Here is a 12,284-nt window from a genome sequence, read left to right on the forward strand (position 1 = left end):
ACCTCTCCAAGGTCAATAACTTATAGCATGGAGATTTAAGCACAGATTCCACCCGAATCTGATTTTCCACAATACCAGGCTGCTTCCCAACATCCAATGATATAGTCAGTTCACCAGTGCATGGGGTAAGATAGTTTAGGAAGGCCAGGCTTGTAGCTAAGGTCCTCTTTGTAAAACCCCTTTGACCTTGACATCTTTGTATCTGGGGAGCAGATTTCTATTGCTAAGGTGATCAAAGCTAATTGCCCAGAGCTTCAAAACTCAAAACTCAAAGGTAAGGATTTGGTTTCTTTGTAGGTTTGTGTGTGTGTGTGTGTGTGTGTATGTGCACTGCTAAGGGCTTACCCTAGCTGCTGTGCTCAGGGATCCTAGAGGGCTCAGGGTCCATACAGGGTGCTGGGGATGAAATCCAGGTCAGCGTGTACAAGGCAAATGTTGTACCAAGTCTTGGCCCCAAGACTTGGCTATTCTCTCTCTCTCTCTCTCTCTCTCTCTCTCTCTCTCTCTCTCTCTCTCTCTCTCTCTCTCCCTCCTCTCTCTCTCTCTCTCCTCTCTCTCTCTCTTTTTTTTATTTTCTCTTTTTTTTTCTTCTTTTCTCTCTCTCTCTCTCTCTCACACACACACACACACACACACACACACACACACACACCTGGTAATGCTCAGGGATTACTCCTGGCTATGCACTCAGAAATTGTCCCAGGCTTGGGGGACCACTGGGGGATCAAACAAACGTCCTAGGTTAGCATGTGCAAGGCAAACACCCTATTGCCTTTGCCACTGCTCCAGCCCCAAGACTTGGCTATTTCATCTTTATCTTGCTAATGTCTAGCACAACCTGATGGAGCAGAGGCTTGGGGAAAGTTTACTGAATGAATGAGTGACTGTACACATGTATGAAATTCCTGACTGTCACTCTTTTCTGGACTTAAACACTGCTGGTGGTGGAGGGGAGGTCCAATAGATATCAGATATTCAAAACTCACCTCCAGTTGTACAGAGCTTCCCAGCAGCTCTGTGCCATGAGCTACTAGTCCCGCCCAGTACCCTTCAGATTCTAAACAGCCAGCCTGAGCTGGTTCTTCCCTGAGCTGCACAGGCCTACCTTGATAGTGGAAATGGAAGGTGCCATGCCCGGCAGCAGGTGGAAGACTCTGGAACCTCAGTGCTGCTTGGTGGGTGGGGCTGCGGATGACCTGGCCCCTTAGTAAGAAAGTCTGGTTGGCCAGGGGCAATGGGTCAGGCCCCCCAAGCCCTTCCACAGTCACTGTCTCCCCCTCCCGGAGACTGATATTCTGGACCTGCCGGTGGAAGGTGGAAGAGAGAGAGAGCAAAACAGAGATTCAGGCTTCTTCCTGCTGATGGAGTCCTGTTGCCCTCAGGCTCCTGCCAGCCTCAGGCATGACCAATTCTCAGGGTCTCTAGAGCACTGGAACCCCCAGGCCCTGTGCAAGGGACTTGAGTACAGGAGATGTTGGTTCCCTGGGCAGTGTGACCTAAAATTCAGAGATGTTATGTAAATTATCCAAGGGCACATGAAGATTATTCACAGAACTGTGATTTGTAAGCATGGCTCTTGTCTCCAAAGCTCCTCAGCTACACCAGCTGCTTCTGGCACTTTCTATTTTCTGGGTTTAGTTTTCTACCCTGTAAAGTTGTGTGGAACTAGATGGGGTGGGGGGATTGGGCAGCAGTGTTAAGAGCATAACCATTAGACCCTATGCCCAGCTCCCTCTGTGAGCTCCCTGGTCAGAGGCTTCATGGGCATCTCACACTCAATCTGACACTCTTTTACCTTATGCTCATCCTTCCCACTGCCAGCTCCCCATCTTGAAATTTCTTCCCACTCACCTGCATGCCCAAGTCAGACTCTGGCCTCTTGCCTCCTCCCTCAGACCTTATATCCAGCAATCTCTTGAGTTTGTCACATGGACCCCAAGTCTGTTGACTTGTTATTACCACTTACCAGCTCCTCACCATTGTCACTCACCTAGGGGCTGAGGGCAAAGTCCTGGCCAGTCCTCTGCCTGCAGGTGGCACCCCCTCCTCACTTCACAACAATAGTCTCAGAACTGCCCCCAGTGGAGAACCTCAACCTGTTACTATTCTTGGTGCTTTCTTGTTTCAATCCGCTAGGAGCCCACAACCCAGAGTTTTCAGTATAAGTCCTTGCTGTGCCCTCAAGGTCTGTCCATCCTGGTTCTCTGTCCTTGGAATATCCTTTTAGTCAGGTGGGGCAGAATGACAGCCAATTCTGCCACACACGAAATTAGGTGGACAGAATGCAGAATTGGAGTCCTGACACGTGGGACCTCGTGAACATGGCCAATCTAAGTTTCTGTTTTCTCTTTTTCAAGTAGCCTGGCATACATGTCTGTTACTCAAAATGGCATCCCTGGACCCATGGTGTGATCCTGGTAACACAAAACATAGAGCTCAGCACAGATCTGCTTACCTGTGCACTGCAATTTTTTCCCCTACACCCAGCAGTGCTCAGGGCTTACTCCTGGTTCTGTATTTAGTGACTAGTCCTGGTGGGCTCCAGGGACTGTATGAGATGCTGGGGTTCAAACCCCAATAGAATGACAGCAAGGCAGGCACCCTACTCCCCTGCACTTTCTTTTCAGCTTGCGCTTTTAACAAGTGCTCTGGGTAGATAAGACGTACTCACCTACCTTGCCTCTGAGTCCGAACTGTGGTGTATTGAGCAAGATCTTCAAGGATAACCTGGACTTGGTAAGTGGCATCCAGGGAGGTGCCACTTAGTTTTTTGGAAGGGGGCATACTCTGAGTGGTGCTCAGGGGTGACCCCTGGGTCTGTGCTCCAGTTGGGTGACTGGAGTGCTGGAATGGTGTGCTGGAGATGGAAACCAGGTTGGCCACATACAAGAGAAGTGCACTAGCCACTATACTATTCTAGTCCTCTGGGTCCACACTTTTATCCATCTGCTCTCCCAGATATTCTACTTGGTCACTCTTCTCTGTCCTTGTGTCTTGGTCTTGGCTCTAATGAGCCATACACAATGTTTCTCACCTGATAAATGGCCTTCAGTTCTCCTATCCCCAACTCATCTTCAGGTCCTGCAGTCTCAGGTTGGATAACTCTCATACCTGACCCTATTGAAGACCCAGATTTTCCAAAGACAAAGGTCCAAATGACCCGGGTTGGCCAGGGGCAATGGGTCAGGTCCCCCAAGCCCTTCCATAGTCACTGTCTCCCCTTGCAGTTGGTACCAGTTGCTTGGTCAGTTGCTTGCAGTTCCAGGGACTCTCAGTCCTACCCCTTACATAGAGGACTCTGTCCTGAGAATGTCTTAATTTCCTCCTCCTTGTTTATAGGTCATATGGCCACCCCCACTTCTGTCTTTTCCCCATCTCTCCAAGTAAAGTCCAGGGTTGCCTTTTGGATTGTGAAGCTCTCTTCTCTGGCCAGTCCAATAAAGACATGTGGAGAGTCAATGTACCATTTGCCCAGCAGACATTTCTTGCTTAAACCCTGTGAGTTAAGCACAGTGAGGTGCCAGAAAGATAGTATGGTGATTAGGGCACTTGTTTTGTATGTAGCCAATCCCAGTTCAATCCCTGGCTCTACATACAGTCCCCCCAGGCATCTCTGGATCAACCTGTAGCACGGAGCCAGCAATAACCCCCAAGCACACCATGTATGACCCTCAAACCAAGAAATAAGGGGCTGGAGCGATAGCACAGTAGTATGGTGTTTGCCTTGCATGTGGCTTACCCGAACAGACCCGGGTTCAATCCCCGGCATCCTATATGGCCCCCTGAGCCTGCCAGGAATGATTTCTGAGCACAGAGCCAGGAGTAGCCCAAAAACAACAACAACAAAATAAAAAGAAGCACAGAGGATGCTGAGTGCAGACAAATTCAAGGACACAACGGGGCTAGTCTCTGGGCCTTGCTGATAGTGGATGTTGAGTATAGATATGTTTGTGACTCTCTTTGAAAGAAAAGATCTGTGGGTCCTTGGGTGCCAAGAGAAGACATGAGGCAGCAGGCAGGGACAAAAGTGGCACCTCTCTCTGAGGAGCTCCCTGTGGGGGCACTTTGGGTAGAGACTGCCTGACCATCTGCCGGGGACAGTCCCTGGGGAATTCCTGCAGCAGGCAGAGGCTGGATGAGGTCCCTTCAAACTCAGAGATTCTGTGATTCTAGAGTTGGGCAAACAAGACTCACACACGTGGAATCTGTAATTATCGAGAGATGCCAGGCAGCATGTAATTCCTCCTTAAGTGGCACTGAATGCGTATAGCAGGAATCCTCAAAGGGGGGAGCAGCAGCGCTATGAGCTGAGGGAATGTATGAGCAGGTGGGTCTTTGAGCATGGTGAAGGGGGGCCCTGGCTGGCAGGAGGAAGGGAGGCCGGTGCAGCAGAGAAATTCTCAAGAAAACCACGGCCAGCTGAGAAGTAGAATGAACTTAGCAGTTTTTCTAAGTTCCCATAAACACCCTTTTGACTTCTTGCTTCCGGTTCCTGACCCTGCCGCTTTGCAGGAGTGGCATAGCAGCGGCAGCAGTAATAACAATTTCATTTGCAGAGCCCTGACAGTGTGTCAAGTCTTGTACCATTTATGGGTATGATTTCATTCTCACCATGGTTCCATAAGGAAAGTGGTAAAGCCCCATAAGTAAACAGACTCAGAGAGGCTCTGGAACTTGCAAGAGGTCACACAAGAGTTAAACGGGACAGTTGTGACTAGCTGAAGGCCAAGGCAGCTCCTTCCCCACCATCCTCATGAGATGTCACCTGCAAAAACAGACCTTTTCATTTACAATCTCCAGATCACAAATTTATCTGGAGGTGGATCTTGGCCTGACCTGGCTTTTCCCACAGCACTGAGACTTATTTCCCACCAGCCATCTTTCCCCTCAGAAGCCTAGAAAACTGGAGAAACAGAACTGAGGACTGTGGCCTTCTCTAATTTTGGGAAAGTGTAATCCCCTCAAATTCAAATTGGTCTGACTCACAGCCCAGACTGGCAGAGAGGGTTGGGCTGAGTGCAGAGATGGAATGGGCCTCGGTTACCTATGATTTACATTCATAAGGTACCCTGGCCTTCCCTTCTCAGCACCAGGCTGTCTGCACAGCTCTGGTCCCTGGGGTTTCAAGCACCCACTTGCAGGCTTGAGGCAGTGGCTGGAATGCAATTTGTCACTTGTTTGAGGACCAGGGCTGACAGGGGCCAGACAGGGCTGGGTGTTAGACAAGGGAGGTGATGAAGTCTTGATGCAATTTGCAGGCATCTGAAGAGCTTGGGAGACAGATTGAAATGTCAGCTCTGCTCATGAGGGCTGTCTTCTCACACCCATAGCCACTGACAGGAGGACCCAGGGCCAGACAGGGGGAAGCAGAGGGAGTGAGGAAGATAATTCCCATAGGTCCCACAGGCTGCTTCACACTTCCTTGTTTCCAGCAAACCATGGGGTCAGTCCAAGGAAGGAAATGGGTGGGGGTTGACTCCTTCTTGGAAGTGGGGAGTTAGGTTCCCTCTGCTAACTTGACTATCCCCAGGGAAGTCTCTGGAACATGTCCTAGTGATGTGACTCAGTCTTCTCACACAGCTGCCTGGTATAACCCCATTTAAAAATGACGTGTGTGTGAGCTCCAACCCCAGAGCCCTCATGAGGCCTTGCTCCACTCCATTATCAGCATGCAGCCTCTGCCCCAGACTTATCAAATGCACACAGTGGCCCCCTTAAACCAGGTCCCACCCTGTTCTCCTATACATGTGCTTGTCCATGTGTTCCCTTGTGACAACAACCATATAGTGTCACCCTCTCCCCCCTTCACCCCCAGAGATTCTTGCTAGTTTTCCAAGTTCTTTCAGATCTATTATCTTCTCAGCTTTCACAAAACCTCTGTCAGGAATTCTGGGGCCTTCTTAGAATGAGGGCAGGCAGACTCCCCTTTCTGCCTGAAGGCACAGCAGCCCGAAGCCACACCTAACTCCCTCTGGCAGAGAAATGGCTCAGCTCTACCAGAAACCAAATCAAAAAGAATCTTCCCCTGTAGGACCAGTCTACAGTAAAAACTCTGGGGTGAAAACTCATTATGGGAGCAGGCCAAATACCTTCCAACCCTGCCACTAGAAAACCCAGCAACACACTGCCTACACTTGCCATCTTTCTGGCAGAAAAGCCACACAGCTCCACTACTAAGTTCCAAAAGAATGTGATGCTGCCAAATCTTCCCAGGTAGGCTGGTCTGAGCTGACTACTGTGGGGCCTTCTTGGAATGGAAGGGTGAAGATTCCCCTTTCTGCGTAAAGCCACAGCAGCCCACATCTACATCTGATACCTTCCCACTAAAATGACCCAGCTCCATAACTGAACCTTATCCAACTGACAAGCTACCAAATTGTTCAAAAATCTATAGATCCTGGATCATGGGCCTCATACACCTCCAAATTTCATTCTAGTAGAATGACAGCAAATTAGGTAAGAAAGTTGCTTAACCACCCAGCTCAGTAAGCCTGAACAGCAACACAGAAGACTCAGCACCAACCACAACCCAGTTAAACATTCACACTAGTAACACCAGTGAGAGATATAGCAGTTATTACAAAATGACTTACTGATTTATGTTTTGATAATCCCATTTGTCTTTGTGTTGTAACAAACAATATGAAGTCAATTTGTGTCTGCAGGGGAGCCTGCTGGGGTAGTGGGTGGGAAATTGGGGATATTGGTGAAGAGAAGGTCACACTGGTTGTGGGATTGGTGTTTGAACATTGACTACTTGAAACAACTGAATTATGAACAATTGGTAAATCACAGTGTCATAATAAAAAATAAAAAAATATAAAAACAAACAAAAAATCCTTGACTGGGTTTTGCTCTGTGCTCTAGGCAAACACAGCTTGTAATTGGAAAAGGTGAGTGTTTCTCCTGCCTTTCATACAGAAGGACAGTGGTTCGAATCCCCGCATCCCATATGGTCTCCTGTGCCTGCCAGGGGTGATTTCTGAGCATAGAGCCAGGAGAAACTTTTTTTTTTTGTTTTTTGGGCCACACCCATTTGATGCTCAGGGGTTACTCCTGGCTATGCTCAGAAATCGCCCCTGGCTTGGGGGGACCATATGGGACGCTGGGGGATGGAACAGCAAGCGGTCTGTCTACGCTAGCGCTTGCAAGGCAGACACCTTACCTCTAGTGCCACCTTCCCGGCCCCAGGAGTAACTCTTGAGCTGTGACAGGTGTGACCCAAAAAAAAAAAAAAAAAAAAAAAAAGACACCAGCCCAGAGCTCCTGATTCTGGTTCCAGTTCTAGTTTGAGAGTTTTTACACCCTCATAGCCTCTGGGCCCTGTCCCTAAATGGCAGTCCTACAGGTACCCTACAGATGAAGACAGGGCTAAGCAGAGTTTGGGGGTACAGCCCTATCTCATACTGTGGCCAAACTCCTGGGTCAGGGAAGAATATAGGCTCATCTGTGGGGTGTGTGTGGTTCCACCCAGTGGTCTTAGGGATTACTCTTAGCTCTACTCAGAGAGCTTATTTTTTGGGGGGGGGTTAAGTTTTGGGTCACACCCAGCAGTGCTCAGGGGTTACTCCTGGCTCTGCACTCAAAAATCGCTCCTGGAAGGCATGGGGGACCATATGGGATGCCGGGATTCGAACCATTGTCCATCCTGGATCTGCTGCTTGCAAGGTAAATGCCCTATCGCTGTGCTATTTCTCTGGTCCACAAGAGCATTTTTGATAGTGCTCAGAGGACCATATGGAATGCTAATGATTGGACCCAGGTCAACTTTGTGCAAGGCAAGTATCTTACCTGCTGTACTCTCTGGCCTCAAGTACATAGACTTGAATTCAATCAAGTCCCTGCTCCATAGCCACTGGGATAAAGCTCATGCCTAGCATGCATAAAACACTGAGTTTGATTCCTTAGCCATACTGTATGGGGTCTCTATATAAAAAAGAAAGTAAGTGGCTGAGAGTTGGCTTAAAGGGCTGAAGTACATGCTGTGTGGTATGTATGTCCATGTGTGTGTCTGTGATCCTTGACAGTACATGGTTTCCTGAATACTGCCAGGTTTGATCTACAGAAGTACAAAGAGGGGGCAGGAGTGATAGATTGTGTCATTTGCTTTCATGTGACTGATCCATGTTCAATCTCCAACATCCCATATGGTTCCCCCAAGCCTTTCAGGAGTAATTTCTGAGTGCAGAGCCAGGACTAACCTCTGAGCACCATTGGGTGTGGTTCAAAAATGGAAAATATATTGGGGCCAGAGAGATAGCACAGTGGCGTTTGCCTTGCAAGCAGCCGATCCAGGACCTAAAGTGGTTGGTTCAAATCCCGGCATCCTGTATGGTTTCCTGTGCCTGCCAGGAGCTGTTTCTGAGCAGATAGCCAGGAGTAATTCCTGAGCACCACCGGGTGTGGCCTAAAAACAAACAACAACAACAACAAAAAGGAAAATATAAATTAAATAAGGACTAGGAGACATCTAAAGGGCTGGAGCACAATCCTGCTTGTAATGCACAAGGTTCCGAGTTCCATCTTCAGCATTTCATGACCCCTGAGCATCATGATGTGTAACTCCCAATCCTTGCATGGCTGGGCTGAGTATCAATGAGAGTTGCCTCTACCCACTAAGCACTGCTGAGAAGGCCCCTCAAAAATCATAAGTGGGGCTATTACTAGAATTGGTATAAATAATTTTCTTTTAAGAACCAGGTCTATTGAAGCTGGAGAGATAGCATGGAGGTAAGGCGTTTGCCTTTCATGCAGAAGGTCATTGGTTTGAATCGTGGCATCCCATATGGTCCTCCAAGCATGCCAGGAGTGATTTCTGAGTGTGGAGCAAGGAGTAACTCCTGAGCGCTGCCGGGTGTGACCCAAAAGGAAAACAAAACAAAAGAACCAGGTCCATCATTGAGTAGTTGAAAGGCCTGGTCTTTCTGGGCTCCCAACCCCATCACATCAGTGAAATGGAATAATCCATCTGTCCTGAGGCATGAAGATTAAATTAGATCCCAAATGCAAGAGGCTCTGCACTGAGGGGCCATGGCATTAGTCATTCTCTTTCCCTTTCTTGATGAGAACTGGTATAAACCCTGGTACTTGGGAGCCTGACAGATAGCATAGGCATTAAGGCCTTTAGTGCAACTGTAGTGGCATCAAATGTGATTTTAATCCCCTCACTACTACATGGTCTCCTGAGCATGGTCAGGGGCCCCTCTGCAGCACAATGCCAGGAATAGCTCCTAGGCACCTCTCAGTATGGCAGCAAACCTCCCAAACAAATGAAAGCCCTGGCATTTATCATGGTGACAGTTGCCTGTGAACCTAGTCGCTCCTTATGATTCACCCTGGCCTGTGTTCTGCAGCTGCTGGAAGTGAGAAACCGAGGCAGGGGTGTTGGTGCCTAGGGCAACCAACAAGCAAACTTCATCATCCCCAAAGAGGAGGAGGGAACTTCTGCATCATCTGGTTTAATCAGAGAAGGAAACTGAGGCCCAGAGAAGGGTAGGTGCTTTTGCCCAGGAATCAAAATGTAACCCATAGAGTAAGAAGTGGAACCCCAGTTTCCAGTGCAAGCCTTGGCTCTTCTCTGAGCTACTCCATGTCCATAAACTGTTAAAGGGTGTGGTCTGCTTTACAGCTGGGAAGTGGGCCCATCTCTATGGCATTAGAACAGCTTATTTCCCTGGGATCCCCTCATATGGGGAGTGGGGAGGCTCTGGGAGATAGTGAAGAGGAGGCTCCCCAGGAAACTCACCCCACTGAACTCCACCCCACCCCTACTCCTAATGCTTGCCTCCAGCCTGATTCTGACCCGACCTGGAAGGGCAGTGTGTTCTGGCTTTCAAGTTGGCAGTTGGCCTGGCCTGGAGAACTGTGAGCCAGTGCAACTCTAGGGCAGGCTGTTGGGCATCTGTGCCCAGACTTTTGATGATGGAGCAAAGGCAAGCCAAGATGGAGGCTGGCAGGGGAAAGGATCTTGGAATGCCAAGCACAGTGAGAGGCAAGTGCCAGGCCAGAAAGGATTGGAACTCTCAGGGAAGACCAGCTGCCTGCAGAGGGGAGAGGAGCTCACTCACTTGGACCATGGGGCTCAGGCCCATCTAGCTTAAAAGTGATTTTCTGGGTCTTTCCAGAAAAAGCCTTTCTATCCAGCAATCAAGTCCCTTCTGGTCATTAAGGGTCTGGTCTGATCTTCCTACAGCAGAGTAAACTCTCAGTCTTGGAGTCACCCTTGGGGAGGTGGGAAGTAGAGGATGAAGAAGCAAGCAGTGTAGCACAGTGGGGAGATCTGGGCTTTTAGGAATTTGAGATTCCCTGGGGTTGTTCCTTACAAAAAAAGGAATGGTGGGGTGTCTCTAGGCCTCTTACTCTCACAAGCTTTACTTTCATGCAGTGGCATGGCAAGGGCTCAGCATGCTGTCATCACAGGTCTGTTTGGGTTTCTTTAGAAGGTCCTCTCTGGGCTGGAGAGATAGTACAGTGGGTAGAGTGCTTGCCTTGCATGTAGCTGACCTGGGTTCAATCCCCAATACCCCATATAGTTTCCTGAGCCGACCAGGAGTGATCCCTGAGTGCAAAGCCAGGAAAAGCCCTGAGCACCACTGGATGTGGCCCCAAAAAACAAAAATTAGTCCTCCCTCCCATCCCCCATCTCCCTTGTCCAGAGCCATCTTGTGAATTTGGGGAGGAGGTAGGCAGGAAGTTACCTGCAATAGGGAGATACCATAAACCATTTCACAACTCACAGGAGCAATAGGACGCCTCTAAGTCTTCAGCTGTCACGCCCTTACAACCCCTTTGGTCAGGCTCAAATGGGACAGGATAGTGCTGCTCTCAGGTCTGGCTGGAGAGTCCCCCAGGATAGACTATGCTGCTCCTGTGCCCCAGGTCACCTGGTCAAAAATCAGTATGCCTTGGCTACTGGCCTCTCTCCCAACAGTCTCACCTTGAATCCTGGGCTGAAGGAAGGGGCACAGATGGGAATCCCCACAGCTTCCTGTATCTCTAGCCTGTTCCTTACATCACTGAGCCTTGTGTAAACGTTCATCGCAGATAATTCCTGTCTTTCTCATTCATGTGAGCCCAACACCTAGTATAGAGCCTGGTGCTAAGGGAATCACTTCTATGTTGGCCCATCAAAAAACTTGGCATTGGGGGAGTCAGAGTGATAGCACAGCAGGTAGGGATTTTGCCTTGCACGTGGTCAACCTGGATTTGATCTCTGGCATCCCATATGGTCCCCTGAGCCTGCCACGGTAATTTCTGAGCACAGAGCCAGAAGTAGCCTCTGAGCACTGCCAGGTGTGCCCCCCAAAACCCCAAAAAAGTGTGTATGGAGTTTGTATAGCATACGGCTGAGCAGGGTTCAATTCCCAGCACCCCATATGGTCCCCTGAGCACTGCCAGGAGTAATTCCTTAGTGCAGAGCCAGGAGTAATCCTGAGCACTACCTGGTGTGACCCAAAAATAAAACAAACAAAAAAAATAAAAAAGCTTGGCAGATAAAACAACAGGTAGGGCTCTTGGCCTGCAAGGAGATAATCTGGATTTGATCTCCAGCATCCCACATGTTCCTCTTTCCCTCATATCATTCTCAGAAATGATCCCTGAGTACAGAGTCGGAACTAGGGATTAAAAGCAACCAGCCAAGCAAACAATCAAAACAAGACCAAAAAACATTAATAGGGACTGGAGAGATAATACAGAGAATAAGGCATTTGCCTTACATGTGGCTGATACTGATTCGATCTCTGGCATTTCTTTTGATACCCCACCATCATGAGTGATTCCTGAGTCCAGACCTAGGAATACACCCTGAGCACTGCTGGGTGTGCCCTCAAATAAAAACAAACCATTAGTTAATGAGTGACCTTGAACCACTCCCTTCTCTGCCTGGCTCAGCCTCCAACCCATGCAACAGGGATGAATTTGCAGCATCACTGACCCCTCAGGTTCTGCATAGCCTGTGAGATGCGACCAGGAGCCCAGATAGAGAGTAAAGGCTGCAGAGAGTAGAGATTGCTTCACCCTACTCTATTCTATGTCCTCTCTCCTTGCGTGGTTTCACCTCAAAGACAGACCCACAGGGTTGACGGTGTCCTCCAAGAACTCTGGCTCCACAGGGCCACAGAGTGGGCCAGTATCTGCCAGCCTGATCCCTGATAGTATCCAGGGCTGTGGCAGAGCTTCATCTCAAGGTTGCCTGGTAACAGCGAACACATTCTGATGAAAAACTGTGACGGCAACAGACAATAGACACAGGTTTTGGATGGACTGGGAGGGATCAGAATCCA

General features: G+C 49.0%; 1 protein-coding gene across 4 annotated transcripts in view; it reads right to left on the reverse strand.

The window, feature by feature from the left end:
* Positions 1–12,284, reverse strand: part of SEZ6 (seizure related 6 homolog) — a 56,947-nt gene that overhangs the window by 17,137 nt on the left and 27,526 nt on the right. For all 4 annotated transcript variants that reach the window (XM_049771450.1, XM_049771440.1, XM_049771433.1 and 1 more), the window contains exon 4: positions 1,106–1,301. In XM_049771450.1, coding sequence (XP_049627407.1) covers positions 1,106–1,301 — 196 coding nt within the window. The remainder of the gene's footprint in view (positions 1–1,105; positions 1,302–12,284) is intronic.

The sequence above is a fragment of the Suncus etruscus genome, chromosome 1, assembly GCF_024139225.1.
Source record: "Suncus etruscus isolate mSunEtr1 chromosome 1, mSunEtr1.pri.cur, whole genome shotgun sequence".
Taxonomy (NCBI): domain Eukaryota; kingdom Metazoa; phylum Chordata; class Mammalia; order Eulipotyphla; family Soricidae; genus Suncus; species Suncus etruscus.